The 19,465-nt window shown below is 41.3% G+C and overlaps 1 protein-coding gene across 3 annotated transcripts in view; it reads right to left on the bottom strand.

Moving 5' to 3' along the window:
- Positions 1-19,465, bottom strand: part of LOC132404285 (paxillin-like) — a 185,303-nt gene that overhangs the window by 9,488 nt on the left and 156,350 nt on the right. For all 3 annotated transcript variants that reach the window (XM_059988454.1, XM_059988455.1, XM_059988456.1), the window contains 4 exons: positions 11,792-11,974; positions 11,202-11,375; positions 9,592-9,673; positions 7,582-7,730 (listed from right to left, as the gene is read on the bottom strand). In XM_059988454.1, the coding sequence (XP_059844437.1) occupies positions 7,582-7,730; positions 9,592-9,673; positions 11,202-11,375; positions 11,792-11,974 (588 nt within the window). The remainder of the gene's footprint in view (positions 1-7,581; positions 7,731-9,591; positions 9,674-11,201; positions 11,376-11,791; positions 11,975-19,465) is intronic.

The following is a 19,465-nucleotide window of genomic DNA, read 5'->3' as shown; positions in this document are numbered from 1 at the left end:
TAGTAAAGCATTCCGCCCCTCTGTTTCTTTTATAACTTGCTCATACAGCCACAACTTCTATTTCAATGAGGTTTTCAGAAATCTAAACAACCTGAGTTCCCCCTCCCCCATCATTTCAATTACCTGCTAAAATCAGTGCTTGGGTACATACTGAAGAGACTGGCTGAGCAGAATGACATGCATCACTAGAGTTAAGTATTGCTCAGATTAAACAGCTAACAACATGTGGTGAACTATATATACCTGTCTGGACACGCCCCCCCTTCCCCCCACCCCCCCCCCCGCTGACTGCTCCTGTGGCTCCTCCCACAGACCCCGGTATAAAGGCGATTGGGGCCTGAGCCCTGCCCTCAGTCTCCAGAATGTAGTATGGTGGTCAATTGCTGCTTGTTCTTTCTTCCAGCCAATAAAAGCCTATATCTTGCCTCACGTCTCAGAGAGTTATTGATGGTGCATCACAACACAAAGAAAATAATATTTTACACATGTATTTAATGTGAAGACAACTTAATCAGCAAGTTAAAGTCCCAACCACGGCTGCTTAAGGATTAGGTACAGCACACAGGTAAGAAAATTAGTCAATGTGGGAACAGAACATTTTCTGATTACTTTGCTGAAAGTACCTGATCACTGATTAGCATAACAATCTTCTTCCATTGTACCATATTAAATACTATTGTGTCCATTTCTGTTTGCGAGTCAATTCTCAAGTTATTTCTACTTTAAATGTATAATAATTCAAGTTCTGTAACTTTAAAGTTATGGAAATTCTCAAATGTGAAAAAGAGAGAGGTTTAGAATGGATTTTTTTAAAGCTTAGCAAACAGACAGCTCAGCATACCCAATGAAAACAGAGGATATGCAAAACAATCAAAACTGAAGTACAAAGACCTCGATAGGTTGTCGGTATACATTGTCATACAGATGTAGGTGGAGGTGAAGTCAAAGGATTTGAAAATGAACACAAATGTTATTAGGCAACACGAGTGAATCTGCAGATGCTGGAAATAAATTAAAAAACACGAAATGCTGGCAGAACTCAGCAGGCCAGACAGCATCTATGGAAGGAGATAATAACGGCGTTTCAGACCGAAACCCTTCATCAGGAGTGAAGTAACATGGGGTGGTCGAGGGGGGATAAGAAGTGGGGGGAGGGATAAAGTAGAGAGCTGGGAAGTGATAGGCTGGAGGGAAATGGGCTAGGGGGAAGGTGGAGAATTGTGGGAGATAAAAGAGAAAGGTAGGGCTGGGGGGAGACATTATATTGAGGGGGAAAAAAGAGAGAGAAAGAGAACCAGACTAAAATAATAGATAGGGATGGGGGTAAGGGTGGGGGGCAGGGGTATCAACGGAGGTCATGTTCATGCCAGCAGGAAGGAGGCTACCTAGGCGGGAAATAAGGTATTGCACCATCGACCCGCGTGAGGCCTCATCTTGACAGTACAGGAGGCCATGGACAGACATGACGGAGTGGGAGTGGTCTGTGGAATTGAAGTGTGTGGCCACAGGGAGATCCCGCCACTGCTGAAGGACCAAGGCCGGTGTTTGGCGAAACGGTCTCCTAGTCTGTGGCGGGTCTCCCCAGAAACGGAAGAAGTGGCACTCATCCCTGCAAATGGAAGAAGTGTTCTATGGGGATCACTCTCTACTCGACTCCCTTGTCCATTCATCCCCCCCATCACTCCCCACGGACCTCCCTCCAGGCACTCATCCTTGCAAACGGAATAAGTACACCCTACAGATCCAATGCATAATCCTCCGTAACTTCCGCCACCTCCTACGTGATCCCATCACCAACCACATCTTCCCCTCCCCCCCACTCTCGGCTTTCCGCAGGGATCGCTCCCTACATGACTCCCTTGTCCATTCATCCCCCCCATCCCTCCCTCCGGGGACTCATCCCTGCAAACGGAAGAAGTGCTACACCTGCCCCCACACTTCTTCCCTCACCACCATCCTAGGCCCCAGACAGTCCTTTCAGGTGAGGCACCACTTCACCCGCGAGTCAACTGGGGTGATATACTGTATCCGGTGCTCCCGATGTGGCCATTTATATAGTGGGGAGACCCGCTGCAGACTGGGAGACCGTTTCGCTCGGTCCTCCAGCAGTGGCGGGATCTCCCTGTGGCCACACACTTCAATTCCACAGACCACTCTGACATGTCTGAAAATGGCCTCCTCTACCGTCAAGATGAGGCCACACGCAGGTCAATGGAGCAATACCTTATCTCCCGCCTAGGTGGCCTCCCTCCTGCCAGCATGAACATGACCTCCGTTGATACCCCTGCCCCCCACCCTTACTCCCATCCCTATCTATTACTTTAGTCTGGTTCTCTTTCTCTCTCTTTTTCCTCCCTCACTATAACCTCTCTCCCCAGCCCTACCTTTCTTTCTCTTTTATTTCCCATAATTCTCCCCCGTAGCTCATTTTGTTCCAGCCTATCACTTCCCAGCTCTCTACTTTATCCCTCCCCCCACTTCTTATCCCCCCTCGACCATCCCATGTTACTTCACTCCTGATGAAGGGTTTCGGCCCGAAATGTCGTTATTACCTCCTCCCATAGATGCTGTCTGGCCTGCTGAGTTCTGACAGCATTTCGTGTTTTTTTTACAAATGTTATTAGCAGTGCAGGAATAATGTAGTTCAGAGACACACATGTGAGTAACTGGAATGACATGCAAGTTAAAATGGGGATAGCTGAGTTTAGGATGACCTTAAATGTATAGTAGGTGCAAGAAGACAGGTTATTGACAGTCCTGTATCCAAGAAATTACCTTATCACTATCAATGGATCCTATACTCAGGAAATTGCCTGCTCAGTTTGATATTGATGACAGTTTTCTTATTCAGCTAATGGAGAGACAGGTGGTGGTGGGGCGGGTGGGTATCCCCAGATTAGTCCCAAGAATCACAGAAGGACCATCAAGGAGCACAACCACATAGCTTATGACCAACCTAGAATGGTGGCCAGAATTACTTACATGTGTAGAATCAAGCTGTGGCTGCAGAGTAGAGATAGGACAAACTAGGTTTCTTAATTATTGTTATTATTACAGTCCTATCAACTGAGGGATTTTCTTATATAGAAAACTGCACCCTAATTTTCCCCACATCATTGTTTGTACTCATGTTGAACAACTTCGTTTACTCTCCTAACTCTCAGCTGATCCAGTTTGTCAGTCTTTGGAGACTCTAGTTACAATCGGGTTAGAGGAGACAGCCGAGGAGTATAAGGGCTTGGAAGTGACTTAAACTAAAATGACTCACAGGATCCTGAGAATCAGGTGAGTCAGTGTTGACTGCACGTTTGCATTACAGGTCCTGAGCAGGTGGGCGGGGTTGAAGCTGTGTGAGAAACTACTGGTCTTATTAGCACTATGGGGAGCTGAACAGCGCAGCAAGTTGTGAGATTGGTGAATTGCTGCAAATGGCCATCCACACAACTCCATTTAGAAGATGCCATAAATATTGACAAGGTTTCAGAATCTGGGTCATAGGAACGAAAAATGAAACCGGGAGAAGCCTTCTACAAATTTTCCATCAAGGATACAATGTTGTTAACCCTAATACAAGTTGAGTGTGCTGCCTGGGAGAACACTGGAGTAGTGGGGTCGATGAGAAAGATATACATATGGGTTTCACTTTCACAAGCTAAGACAGATGTGAACCAGGTACCAATACAAGTCAGGTTAAGAAGGTATACAATGACAAAATACTCATCATTGACAAGTTGTACTCCTCGGAAGAAAACATATTCAGCTTATATGGGGAATGGGAATGGGAAGGGATGTTAGAAATCAGAAGGGCTGATTATTACGAGCAAAGGGAAAGGAAAATTTTTTTGTGGGCAATTTAAGACACAAGAAATGCAGTAATGCAATTCATTTAAAAAAATAAGTAACAAGTGCCAAATAAATCCATAACATTGGGCACAAAAATGTACCTAACCATTAGAAAACAGAAATCACAAGCTGCCTGGAACCTGGGTTCTTTGATTTCTATCAGCAGAAGAGTAAAACAACACATGTTCAAAAAAAAAATAGCAAACTTTAGCTAAAACTATGCTCCAAAAATTGAGCATGAAAACATGTTTTAAAGTTCCCATATTTCAAGTAACATAGGGCAATCTTCACTTCAGGGTTGAATAAAAGTAGGCCCAAGGGACCTGCATGAACAGTTGAAAGAAGTAGTTGGAAAAACAGTTGCTACAGGGATTTGTCTCAGTACTGGAGAAGTGTAATAACCACACATATCTGATCACAAATGGGGGAAAACAAATCCCATCCTCCAACAATAGCACTCACATTCACACATCAGACACACCTCCAGTCATTCAGGCATGGCAGACATCTCATATACACATTGTAGTATACTGAACTTCACCCTCCATCTTCCCAACTTCCTGCAGAAGGCCACACAACTACAGTAAGAAGCTTAACTGCGGCCTTCAGAAACTATTTGTAAGGTGTGGGGAACCGTAAGCCAAGTCACCTCAGAGCCCGTCACCAACAGGGGTTCACAGACCACTGTGACAGATGGCATGCATATGTTTGTCCTCAACATTTCACACTCAAAGATTCATTATTATTAAAGTACGTATCCATATACAAATCTGAGATTTGTCTTCTCCAGATAGCTACGAAATAAAGAAAAACCATGTGTCATTCAAAGGCAAACATCAAACCCACCCCTGCACAAAAAAACAGCATCACGATCATCAACTCCCAAATAACTCCTCACACAAAACGCAAGAACATCGAGCCCAAACCACCTCCCCCACACAAAATGTAACAAATAATCAACCCCAAAACCCCTCCCCCACACAAAATGCAACAAGAACTTTGCTCCCTGAATTCTTCCTCCCCCACATAAAAACAGACACAGACAGACAGACAGACATACTTTATGATCCCGAGGGGAATTGGGTTTCGTCACAGTCGCACCAACCAAGAATAGTGTTGAAATATAGCAATATAAAACCATAAATAATTAAATAATAATAAGTAAATTATGCCAAGTGGAACTAAGTCCAGGACCAGCCTATTGGCTCAGGGTGTCTGACACTCCGAGGGAGGAGTTGTAAAGTTTGATAGCCACAGGCAGGAATGACTTCCTATGATGCTCAATGTTACACCTCAGTGGAATGAGTCTCTGGCTGAATGTACTCCTGTGCCTAACCAGTACATTATGGAGTGGATGGGAGACATCTTGCAAGATGGCATGCAACTTGGACAGCACCCTCTTTTCAGACACCACCATCAGAGAGTCCAGTTCCACCCCCACAACATCACTGGCCCTATGAATGAGTTTGTTGATTCTGTTGGTGTCTGCTACCCTCAGCCTGCTGCCCCAGCACACAACAGCAAACATGATAGCACTGGCCACCACAGACTCGTAGAATATCCTCAACATCATCCGGCAGATGTTAAAAGACCTCAGTCTCCTCAGGAAGTAGAGATGGCTCTGACCCTTCTTGTAGACAGCCTCAGTGTTCTTTGACCAGTCCTGTTTATTGTCAATAATAGAACCCAAGAACACTGACCCCCAAATCCCCTCCCCAACACAACAAAAAGGAATGGGCGAAAAGCACAGAATATAAAAAAGTCTAGTCCATTAATGCAATAATCCAATCCATAATGCAGAACCACAATAAGATTGTCCTTCGTCATCGAAGAGAGGGACACCACATGAGTACAGAGGTCTACCACAGCGAGCCACACGACAATAGTCTCTTATTCACAATTTATTTTGCCTTACAAAATATAGATGATTTAAATATGGTTCTCGGCCATACTCCAGCCCAATCCATTCCGCAATACTCACCTTGGCCACATTCCCAAGCTTTCCTAACTTCTGAAGCACTCATAGTTGCCAGACTCACGGAGCTGAATGTGGACCCAAGGGATTCTGCAGATGTTGGAAATTTTGAACAGCACACAGAAAATGCTGGAGGAACTCAACAGGTCAAGCAGTATCTATGGAGATAAGCAGCATTTTGTTGAAGAGTGTCAGCCTGAAATGTCAACCTTATTCCTCTCCAAAGATGCTACTTGATGAGCTGAGGTCTTCCAGCATTTAGTAATGTGTTACTCACAGAGCTGAACGATGCCAAATCAGAAGAGGCAGTTGTTGACAATGCACCTGATTGTTACATCAGCTCAGAACCTTCTACACAGCAGACAGTACAGGACAATTTAGAACTGGGACCAGCGCATGTTGATTCAGCAAGTCCATGAAGAAACTTAGTTTGTGTGGGAATTTTATATACTGGTTCTCCTCTGCAGACTCAGATGACAACGATGATGGGATAGCTAAAGGTTAAGGCTGATGAACATCACGTGTATATTGAGCAAAAAAAAATCTGCTGGAGGAACTCAGCAAGCCAGAAGTGATCTGTGGAGGGAAGATTTGGTTATGTGTTGAGTTGAACCCCTGAATCATGACTGAGAGCAGAAAGCAAAGGAAGCTGTAATAAAGATAGAAGGGGTGAAACAGGGGCAAGTAGGTGACAGGTAGATTGAGGAGGGGTAGGGTATGATGGGGTGAAGGAGACAGGTGAGGGAGGGGGAATGATGAAGGTGGACACAGTCAGGTATCTGATAGGTTGAAGCAGACAAGGAAAAAAACAGGGCTGATGAAGTCAGGTGAGGAAAAAAGTGTTAAAGATGGCACAAAGGCTCCAGGATAACAAGCATGTAGCCTTTGGATCCTGTAAGTAAGAAAGATTGATGTAAACAATCAAGAGAGAGAAGGAGAACAGATGGAAAAGATGTGGGGGAAAGAGGATCCAGTGGGTCAAGTGTGTGGGGTGGGTAGCACTAAAAGGGGAAAGGAGTTTTTGGGAGTGAGTTTTTCCAATTCACCTCCGGTCCTCCTATTTCTTTTCCTCTCCCATACTCCCCTCCAGCCTCATTATCCATCAGCCTGAAAAAACAACCATATATCTTTATTAAGACTGCTTTTTTGTCAGATAACTTCCATGTTCATTCTTCTGCTGAAGAACTTGTAAGTGGAAGAAAAGCATGTTATTTTTCTCCCCGCAATTGTGCTAAACTGAATTCAGCCTTTAGACCAGGGCTTGATTCAATCTGTAACATTCTTGCACCAATCTGACTTTATAAGAACTACAACGGGAAAATTCAAGATGTTCAGTCAAATTATTCCATCAAAGACAATGCTGAGTAATGCATCAATGTGCTGACCAGGGTCAGTGAACTACAGTATATTCAGTACAATGCCTTTGGTGGTGCCTGGTAATAATTATTTATGTTACTGCCTGAAGTTACCACAACAACAGGATGAACTGCTGACATGACATGACAATTTCTCTCAGATCAAAAAAAACTCCATACTGTACCAGAATGCAGCATCATGCATAGTATAAAATTATATAATAATTTTATATTAATTATATAAAATATAACATATTAATATATATAATATATATTAATTATATAATAATTTTCAATTTCCTTTCTAATGTAAAGACTCAGTCTATGCAAAATCTAACAGTTAGCAACATACCACATTGCTATAATAACACTTTCTAAGCCAAACTCTCAGGTTGCTGCTTCTCTTACCCGGCACACAAAGCACTCTGGGTGCCACAGTGAATTGAGGGCTGAGATGTAGTTTTCAAGAATAGCTCGTGCACAACCACCGCACTTAGGAGCAAACATGTCAAAGTAATCTTTGCGACAATAGGCTTTCCCATCTTTTTCATGGAATCCTGTAAAAGGGAATATATTTACTGCAGTCAGTCCACACACATCAACCCAACCTACAATATTCTAGCAGAATCTTAGGTGAAATTGCCATTATTTCTGAAGTCATGCCAACTTAACCCATAGTGGAAAATAAAAGTAAAGAATACAATTAAAAAAAAACTGTGGGCTGAGTTTTATAGAATTTTGTTAAAACTCCCATTCCTATGTGCAGTACTGCAAAATTAGTGCACTAATTTAATTTCAGAAGATTAACTATAGTAATATAATAATAGTATGATTACTATTACTATAGTAATAGTGGACAGTGCTGACACCTGTCCCATAGGTCAGTGCTCTTCATTCATACAATATTCTTCAGCTGCTTATCCCAACCTAAGAAACATGCTTAATTGGATTAGATAACGTGGCTGCTACTTTTATTACCAAAGGATTCAAGTAGTGCTTAAGAACAAGAGAAATCTGACACAGTGCAATGTAAACTGTGATGTCAAAATTATGGATTATTTTATTCATGAAGGAATAATCTCTTTACTAAAACCGTCACTCACGGAAAAGTTTGCATGGGTCTGACTAAATCAAGTAAATGAAAAAAAAAATCCCTAGTTTCTATATTTTCAGCATTGTGAAAAGCAAACAATAGAAAAAAATCTTTATTTGTATTATGGAAACCAAGAATATGCATCATATAGGTTCAAATTTATAGAAAGAAAATTGTTTCTGGATTCTCTTATTCAGGCATACTCTTGGTCACCATTAATCACAAACTGTTTTAAAATTCTCATAATTTCAACATTTAAATAAACATCCAACAATGTTCAAGCCAAAAAAAAAATGAAGAGATCACACTAAATTCTGTTTTGGGATTACAGCACATTATCAAAATTCAGGAGCATGGAAATAATTTCCTATTGCACCAGAGAATGCATTATGCAAGTGGAAGTTTTATTATTCAATTTATTCCATAATAAATTGTTTGCTAGAGAAGCATTTAATTTTCATATAATTAAGAAGCTTGCAAAGCTAATTCAAAAGCCTATTAACAGTGAGCATGTTTGGCCTGGGATTGCCTTTTTGCCAGACAAAATAAGGTAAATTTCCATCCCTGAAGGACATTAGTGATACCAATGAGCTTTTACAATAATCCACACTCTGATGTCACTTCCATTAGCAACAGGTTTCTAGCAGGATTCAAACAATTTGACAAACTACCCATTTACATACATGATGTAACATCAACCATTTTAAATATATCTGGTTTATCATTAATTCATAAAATCTGAAAGAGCTACACCACAGAAACATGCCCTGGGGCCTACCGATTCAGCATTTAACACTAATCCTCCATTGAACCCATTTGTAATTGTCCCACATTCTCTTCAGTTTTCCCAAGACTCTACCACTCACTTTCACACTAGTGGCAATTTAGAGTGGCCAATTAACCTACGAACCCACATATGTTTGGGAACCAGAAAACCCAGAGGAAGATCACGAAGTCACAGGGAGAACATGCAAACTCCACACAGAAAATACCGGCAGTTAGAATTGAACCCAGGTCCATAGCAAGTTGTACTAATAACACCAATGACTCATTGTACTGCTAGCAGACTTAATTGTCGATTTTTAACATTTCTATATTTGTATACTGAACAATATATATGCTACTTGCTTTACTATTTCTAATGTGTTAAAGGCATCGCATTCTGCCTGGTTTAACCATAATTGGAATGGTCAGCATTGAAATTGGATGATAAACGTTATTTTGGAAATGCACTGCTAATTAGTAATTGTACTGAACAATTCTAAAAGATAGATCACGAATGGCCAAACTGCATGACAGACTAAGTATTAGTGACAGCATCATACCATCTGGCCCAAAGAAAGCGCCACACTGAGCACAGAAGAAGTGTTCAGGGTGCCATGTTCTATCCAGTGCAGTCACCACTTTCTGTAAAAAAAAGAACACAAAAATAAATAAATCATTAGAGAAAAATGAAGCAAACCAGACCAGGGTTACTTATAATCAGAATCAGGTTTAATATCACTGGCATTTGTCTTGAAATTTGTTGTTTTGCAGCAGCAGTACATTACAATACATAATAATAAAACAATTACAAATTACAATACACACATACATACACTCACACCTCTTCCCTGATGGTAGCAATGAGAAGTGGACATGTTCTTGGTAATAGGGATCTTTAATGATGGACTTAGGAAATAATGGCCTGCAAGCTGACGTGCATCTGATTCAGACTCTAACTCCAATTGGAAATGTTTATTTTCGCTCTTGAAATAGCTTTCAATAGACCACACCTGGACTTCTTGTACTATGCTAGATCACGGGTCTTAAATGCCGGAGATCAAGCCCTCAGCAGACTACAAATCTGCTGGTTCATCCACAGCCTTTGGTCTGGGTATGTCTAGTTTGTTCTCAAAAGCACGTACTTATCCACACAGGTCTTTATGAAGTATTCATTCAAATTCAAAGACTAGTCCCTAAATATTGTCAAGTCCACTGACTCAAAGTAGTTCTGTAGACACTCCTCTGCCTCCCTTCACCATGCCTTCTTGGTCCTCATCATGGTGTGATGGTCTTTAATCTCTACCTATACACCAGGAGAAGTACAGCCAGGTGATAAAACTTTCCAATGTGTGGGTATGGGACAGCATGGTAAGCTTTCTCGATATAACAGTGGTCAAGTGTGTTGCCTCCTCCGATTCCACAGATGATGTATTTGTAGCAGTTGTTCAGAACTGTCTTTAAGCTGATTTGGTTGAGATCTCCTGCAATGATAATGGAAGGCATCCAGGTGTGCTGTTTCATGACTGCTAACCATGGTGCTCAGCTTCTTGAGTGCCTGTCTGACATTGGCATGAGATGGAATGTACACTGCAACCAGGATGAAGACAGAAAACTCCCTTGGTAGACAAAATGGACAACATTTGATTGTTCGGTTTACCAGGTCAGCTGAGCAAAACTGAGTCAGAGCTGCCATGTCTGTGCACCATGATGAATGGCATAAAACTATTAAAATGCTAAACACAAATGCAACTCCACAACATTGGCCTCCAAGAAATTTCATACTACCAAACACTTCCCAATATCACACACAAAATGCTGGTAGAACACAGCAGGCTAGGCAGCATCTACAGGGAGAAGCGCTGTCGACGTTTCGGACCAAGACCTGACAAAGGGTCTTGGCCCGAAACATCGACAGCACTTCTCCCTATAGATGCTGCCTAGCCTGCTGTGTTCGACCAGCATTTTGTGTGTGTTGTTATTTGAATTTCCAGCATCTGCAGATTTCCTCGTGTTTGCACTTGTCTTCAGTTTTTAATGCAATCTACTCCATCAACAAGAACAAAAATTCCCAGAAAGAAACCTTCCCAGGGACATAGTATATATGAGCTATGTTCACTCTTGTTACTGACAGATGAAGCATCCTCACAATGCAGATATCAGAGATACTCACATCCAAAATGGGTCCATTACAATAGTAACAGCGTGGGGAGAACAGGTTGTGATAGTCCTTCTCACAGTATGGCTGTCCATCCCGCTCAAAGAAATTCCGAGAGCCAATTTCTTCTTGGCAGTGGGTACACACAAAGTGCTCTGGGTGCCAAGTACGACCCATTGCAGTAACAACCTGACAAAATGAACACTCTTTAGTGTTTGTTACAAGCGCGAAAAGCAACACACAATCCCACTTCTTAAATACTAGCTTGTATACCTTTACAATTATACAATAAGGCTTGTTAATCAAGGGTATGTGGTGATGATGACACCAAAACTGATAGTTTAGTTGATGGTGAAGATTATAATAAGATCCAGGTGGGCTGGAAAAGTGAACCAAGGAATGATAGGTGAACTTTAATCTGGACAAGTGCAAAGGGTAGATAAAAAGAAAGTATTTCAACTTTAGAAACCAAAAATAACACGGAACAGTGCTTTTTTTCCTGCAGTAATATTGGACCCATTAAAATGCAAATGTACTGCACCTCAAACTACTTCTAATGGCATCCAAAGACAAACCAAGTCACTTTTAATCCTAAGAGTTCTTACCTGTCCGGCTATGGGTTTCTTGCATGCAGCACACACTCCTTTTGCTACAGTTGCAACTCCCAATTTATTCAGTCCAACATGCAATTCATCCAACATATTATCCAGTTGACTTCCAGCCTTCTGAGGACCTGTCACAGTGGAAGGACCTCCTGGTTTTCCTTTAGATCCTGACTGGGTCATCATCTATCAATCAGCAAATAAAGTCATATTAAACACAGTTTGTAGTACATTGACCAAATTGAGCAGAACATGAATAATATTCAGAATGGATTTTTCATGGGTATCTAATTTACTGATATACAACACCTTTACCAAAAGTTTAATTCGCTTATAGTTAACACTTAAATATAATAACATCTACAAAAAAATAAACACATTAACTTTTTTCATTATATATGTTTAATATGCACATACAATTGAATATCTTCTTCCAAGATGTATTATAGGATAGTTACATTTATGCCTTATAGTTGCATAAAACATCATCTGATGTTGAAGAAAGAAGCGCTATACTATATCAGCGAACCAACAGAGACAACCTATAAAACTTTATCTACTATGGAAACCTCCCTGTACATCGGTCATTTATGATGGCCTTGGTATCTTAATTTTATTGACTACCTATCAGCCATAATTGATTAGTGATGAGGTTCTATACAGCTGACAAATCACCATACAACCTTAAGATTGTGCCCCCTCCAAAGTATCTAATCTATTTAATAGAATGTATGTGAGTGTGATTTGTAGTCCTCTTGTCATTGAACTCTACAACATTCATCAACCCAATACACAGTACCTATAAAAAGTATTCACTCGCCTGGAAGCTTTCATGTTTTATTGTTTTACAGCATTGAATCAGAGTGCATTTAATTTGGCTTTTTTTGACACTGATTAACAGAAAAACTCCTTTGTATCAAAGTGAAAAAAGATCTCTACATACTGATCAAAATTAATTACAAATATAAAACACAAAATAATTGATTTCATAAATATTCACACTCTTCAAGACAGTATTTAGTAGATGCACCTTTGGCAGCAATTACAACCTTAAGTCTCTGTGGATAGGTCTCTATCAACTTTACACATCTGGACACTGCAAATTTTCCCCATTTTTTTTTTAACCGAACTGCTCAAGCTCTGTCAGATTGCACAGGGATTGTAAGTGAACAGCCCTTTTCAAGTCCAGCCACAAATTCTCAATTGGATCAAGGTCTAGACTCTCTAGGACATTAACCTTGTTGTTTTTAAGCCATTCCTGTGAAGCTTTGGCTTCATGCTTGGGGTTATTGTCTTGCTGGAAAATAAATCTTCTCCCAAGTCACAGTAATGTTACAGACTGCATCAGGTTTTCCTCCAGGATTTCCCTGTATTTTGCTGCATTCGTTTTACCCTCTACCTTCACAGGCCTTCCAAGGCCTGCTACAATGAGGCATTCTCTCAGCATGATGCACTCACCATCGTGCTTCATAGTAGGGATGATGTGTGGTGTTTGGCTTATGCCAAACATAGTGTTTAGTCTGATGGCCAAAAAGCTCAATTTAGGTTTCATCAGACCAAAGAACCTTCTTCCAGCTGACTTCATATTCTCCCACTGCCTTCTGGCAAACTCTAGCTGAGATTTCATGTGAATTTTTTTCTACAGTGGCTTTTTGTCACTCTCCCATAAAGCTGCCACTGAAAAAGCACCTGGATAAAGGTTGTTATATGCACAGTTTCTCCCACCTCAGCCACGAAAGCTTGCAACTCCTCCAGAGTTGTCTAAGGTCTCTTGGTGGCTTCCCTCACTAGTCTCCTTCTTGCACAGTCACTTAGTTTTTGAGGATGGCCTGCTGTAGGCAGATTTACAGCTCTGTCATATCCTTTCCATTTCTTGATGATTGACTTAACTGTACAACAAAGGATATTTTGTGACTTAGAAATGTTTTTGTATCTATCTCTTGACGAGATTTTCAATAATCTTTGTGCCGAGTTGCTTGGAGTGTTCTTTTGTTCTCATCGTGTAGTTTTTGCCATCAGCAGGAGGACCTTCCAGAAATGGGTATTTCTTACTACAATCAGTTGAAACACTTCGACAACACATGGTATTCTCCATTTATCTAATTATGTGACTTCTAAAACCAAATGGCTGCACCAGTGATGATTTAGTGTGTCATATTAAAAGGGGGGGGGGGGTGAATACTTAGGCAACCAATTATTTTGTGTTTTATATTTGCAATTAATATAGATCATTTTGCAGAGATCTTTTTTCACTTAGACACGAAAACATCTTTTTCGGTTGATCAGTGCCAAGAAAAGCAAATTAAATACACTGTGATTCAAAGTTGTAAAACATGAAAACTTCCGGGGGGGGGGGGGGGAAGGTGAATACTTTTTATAGGCACTGTAATTCCAATGGAAAGAAATAGAAATAATATGCCCACTATGCTGGTGAGAACAGGAAATTAACACACATGAAAGGAAAAGCAAAGGAATATTTATTTTCACATGCACAAAAATTAGTCTATCAGTTAATACTAGAAACATAGCCATAAAGGAGCTGTGGAAACATTTCTGAGAAATCCAGCAGAGTTTATGAAATTTCTAACAGAAAAATCATAATAATTCCAATTTACAAGACATGTATCAAATGAACAATTACTTGATCAATACACCATGGCTGTGAATGATAATTACTGAATGAGTAACTGAACATGTTATCATTTATACAAGTGATAGGGAGATATCCGAGTAAAACATTTCTATTGCTAATGTAAAAAGGTATAATTTTAGTTGTTAAAGTTTTAAACTATTAAAAAATTTTACTGGCACATCATTATCTCTAATGATGTCATTCATGATGCACTTTGCATAAGATCTCCAATGGTTTCTTGTGTTCTACAACTAACTCTGTTGAGATTCAGTTGTATTACTGTTACAGAGCAAGCAAAGGACATTCATTAAGAAACTTCTATGACATTAAGACATTTTTATTTGCTATATAACACTTTCCTTGATAGATGATAACTCTGCATAAAGTGATGACCCAGATTTATAAAGCAATTCTTAAAAAGCCAAACATTATATGTATATATTAATCAAGTTCTTCTGACAGGTTGCTCTCATCCTATTTCTCCCATTCAGCTTCTGACATTGTTCTCTAATTTAAAGTACTGTAATACGTTCACTCCTCTGAAGTTTGTAATTCATTCTCTCTAGTTTATTGTTTTCCCTCCATATCCCATTATGTTCATATGCATGATTCATGGCCAGGTTGCTACTAATATGCTGCTCCTATTCCTAATCATTTCCTTTCCTCAATAATCTTTATTACCTTTAAACTACTAAGATGAGCCACAGTCAGGTGTTATGGGCTCAGAAGAGAGGTGAAAAGGACTGCAGCAGTTATAGGAGAGAAACAGAGGCAAGATTCCGTGGGCACAGCCAGCAAGACAGATGATCAATGTGCAAAAAGAACAGTGCAAACACAAAGTGAAAGAGAAAATATACAAACAAATACACAAAAAATAAAAACACAAAATGCTGGCAGAACTCAGCAGGCCAGACAGCATCTATGGAAGGAGGTAGTGACGATGTTTCGGGTCGAAACCCTTCATCAGGAGTGAAGTAACATGGGATGGTGGAGAGGGGATAAGAAGTGGGGGGAGGGATGAAGTAGAGAGCTGGGAAGTGATAGGCTGAAGGGAAATGGGCTAGGGGGAAGGTGGAGAATTATGGGAAATAAAAGAGAAAGAAAGGTAGGGCGGGGGGGGGGGGAGATTATAGTGATGGGGGGAAAAAAGAGAAAGAGAACCAGACTAAAATAATAGATAGGGATGGGGGTAAGGGGGGGCAGGGGTATCATTATTTTACTCTGGTTCTCTTTCTCTCTTTTCCCCCTCACTATAATCTCCCCCCAGCCCTACCTTTCTTTCTCTTTTATTTCCCATAATTCTCCACCTTCCCTCTAGCCCATTTCCCTTCAGCCTATCACTTCCCAGCTCTCTACTTCATCCCTCCCCCCACTTCTTATCCCCTCTCCACCATCCCATGTTACTTCACTCCTGATGAAGGGTTTCGGCCCAAAACGTCGTCACTACCTCCTCCCACAGATACTGTCTGGCCTGCTGAGTTCTGCCAGCATTTTGTGTTTTTATTTATTTCCAGCATCTGCAGATTCACTCATGTGCCTTTGAAAACAAATACACAGACAGACACATACTTTATTGATCCCGAGGGAAATTGGGTTTCGTTACAGTTGCACCAACCAAGAATAGTGTAGAAATATAGCAATATAAAACCATAAATAACTAAATAATAATAAGTAAATTATGCCAAGTGGAAATAAGTCCAGGACCAGCCTATTGGCTCAGGGTGTCTGACACTCTGAGGGAGGAATTGTAAAGTTTGATGGCCATAGGCAGGAATTACTTCCTATGACGTTCAGTGTTGCATCTCGGTGGAATGAGTCTCTGGCTGAATGTACTCCTGTGCCTAACCAGTACATTATGGAGTGGATGGGAGACACTGTCCAAGATGGCATGCAACTTGGACAGCATCCTCTTTTCAGACACCACAGTTAGAGAGTCCAGTTCCACCAATCACTGGCCTTACGAATGAGCTTGTTGATTCTATTGGTGTCTGCTACCCTCAGCCTGCTGCACCAGCACACAACAGCAAACATGATAGCACTGGCCACCACAGACTCGTAGAACATCCTCAGCATCGTCTGGCAGATGTTAAAGGACCTCAGTCTCCTCAGGAAATAGAGACGGCTCTGACCCTTCTTGTAGAAAGCCTCAGTGCTCTTTGACCAGTCCAGTTTATTGTCCATTCATATCCCCAGGTATTTGTAATCCTCCACTATGTCCACACTGACCCCTTGGATGGAAACAGGGGTCATCAGTACCTTAGCCCTCCTCAGGTCCATCACCAGCTCTTTAGTCTTTTTCACATTAAGCTGCAAATGATTCTGCTCATACCATGAGACGAAGTTTCCCACCGTAGCCCTGTACTCAGCCTCATCTCCCTTGCTGATGCATCCAGCTATGGCACAGTCATCAGAAAACTTCTGAAGATGGCAAGACTGTGCAGTAGTTGAAGTCCGAGGTGTAGATGGTGAAGAGAAAGAGAGACAGGACAATCCCCTGTGGAGCCCCAAAGCCGCTTACCACTCTGTCTGACACACAGTGTTGCAAGTGCACATACTGTGTTCTGACAGTCAGGTAATCACCTGCATCACTGTCAGCTTCTCACCCAGCAGAGCAGTGCGGATGGTGTTGAACGCACTGGAGAAGTCAAAAAACATGACCCTCACAGTGCTCACCGGCTTGTCCAGGTGGACATAGACACGGTTCAGCAGGTAGACGATGGCATCCTCAACTTCTAGTCAGGACTGGTTGGCGAACTAGAGGGGGTCTAAGTGTGGCCTAACCATAATCCGGAGCTGCTCCAGAACAAGTCTCTCCAGGGTCTTCATGATGTGGGAGGTCAATGCCACTGGTCTGTAGTCATTGGAGCCACTGCGGCACGGTGTCTTCGGTACAGGGACGAGGCAGGATGTCTTCCACAGCACAGGAACCCTCTGGAGACTCAGGCTCCGGGTGAAGACATGGTGAAGTACTCCACATAGCTGGGGGGCACAGGCTTTGAGCACCCTGGGGCTGACACCATCCAGACCTGCAACCTTGCTTGGGTAGAGACGTTTCAGCTGTCTTCTTACCTGTTCAGCTGTGAAGCCCACCGTGGTGGAGGGGTGTAGTCATGAGAGCAGAGCGGGGGGCTGCGATGAGGGGTAGGAGGGGAGAGTGGAGTATGTGTTGGTTGAGGGCCGACAACAGATGAATCATGTGGGGGATGGGCAGGGGCCACAGTGTCAAATCTGTTGAAGAACAGGTTAAGTTCATTGGCCCTGTCTAAACAAGTAATAAATATGAAAAACATGAGATGAAGAGTCCATGAAAGTACGTCAATAGGTTGTGGGTCTATTTCAGTGATGGGACAAGTGAAGTTATCTCCTCTGGTTGGGAGGTACTAACTGTTCCTGAACTGGATGGTGCACAACCTGAGACTCCTGTACCTTTTTCCTGATGGCAGCAATGAGAAGAAGAGTGACAGTGCACCATGTAGGTGCGCTCAGTAGAGGAGAGAGCTTTACCCCTTATGGACTGGGCCATATTCTCTACTTTTTGTTGGTATTCATCTTCAAGAATCATTGTACATTTCATTCCAAACAATTTCAGCATTGAATCTTTTAGAGATAAAATTGTGAGGGCATTATGGGGCAAAATTACACAGGTTTCCAAAGCTTGAAAAATAGAAGAGGAGATTTGCCTTCTAGTTTCAAGTTTATTTTTAGTATGTGGATAGGAACAATTATGGTCTTCAAGTAAAAAATCAGAATGGATGCAGAAAGACTTGAGCTTGTAAATGAACCTTCTATTGACCAACTATCTCTCCAACTCCACACCTAATATACAGCTTAGATCAGCATTCTGCATTGTGTAACCAGTAAATGACTCTAGTTTTATAAATGAAGTAGCATGAATAGAACTAAACTTTGCCTCCTTAAAAGATGTAGTAGAAACAGTAGAGAAAAACGAAAATTGCAGCAAACTCAAAACTTCATGTGTACAGAGTCACATGATAATATGAAAAGAAACTACATGGCCCATTTCCTTAACTTTTTAGTATTAAACAACAACATATGATGTTTATATTGTGAGATAAGACAGTTAAACAAGTACAATGATCATGTGATTATAAATCAAACAAAATAATAATACACTTTACTATGTGGTATTTAGTGCACTCTTAGTTAAAAATTATTACAGTCCTGTTCATGTAACAGCTTCAGAAAAGAAGTATCATCGAAGTTATTCTATTTTTGATGTAAATCACAAACTCATAGATCAAATCTCGGCATCCCCAGTAGATATAGTATATTACTACATAACACAATTCTTGTAACTCCTTAATGTTGTTATAGCCAGGGGTGGTAATGGTGACAAGTTCCTGCTATGTATTAAATGCTCCTAATGGTGTGCATTTCAAATAGCCTCTGACAACCAATTCCAGCTCCTGGCTTTCATGTGTGGCTTAGCTACATAGCCCGGTGGAACCAGTTGTTTTGGGCAGATGGTGCTTATTAGCCATGGTTGGCAGCTCACATCTAGGAGAAAGAAAATTCTGATCTCAAACCTCCGCTGCTATTCCCATTCATTGGGAAGGCTTCAGGAGTAAACCTGAAGGAAAAATCCACAGCTGGAGTCTTGAATGCAGTCCTACATTGAGTTCAATGTTGACTGCCAATTCCTGCAACACTGCTCGTACCGGTCTCTGCCATTCATCAGATATACGAAGAGGAAGAGCTTGTTACATGGGCAGCAACTTACTCTCCATATCTTCCTGGCCAGGGTTGTGTATCTAGACAGCTAGGGCACAATATCCTAGTCAAATCTGATCGATGGAGGTGTTCATCTTACCTCATAATACTTGTATTCTTTTGGCAATCAGCTAATGCAACTCAAACAAATTCTAATTAGTTAATTATTCCAACCCTCAAAACTATGGTCTTCATTAGCAATTTTGATCATAATCAGCCAGGCTGCTTTTTACTGAAGTAATTTAAAATAAACTTTCCAGCTCAATACCATCAGTCAAGTTTTGTTACACTTACCACTGCAGGCATCAAAGTTC

This window comes from Hypanus sabinus, chromosome 13 (genome assembly GCF_030144855.1).
Source record: "Hypanus sabinus isolate sHypSab1 chromosome 13, sHypSab1.hap1, whole genome shotgun sequence".
Taxonomy (NCBI): Eukaryota; Metazoa; Chordata; class Chondrichthyes; order Myliobatiformes; family Dasyatidae; genus Hypanus; species Hypanus sabinus.
This window is presented reverse-complemented; position numbering and strand designations above follow the sequence as displayed.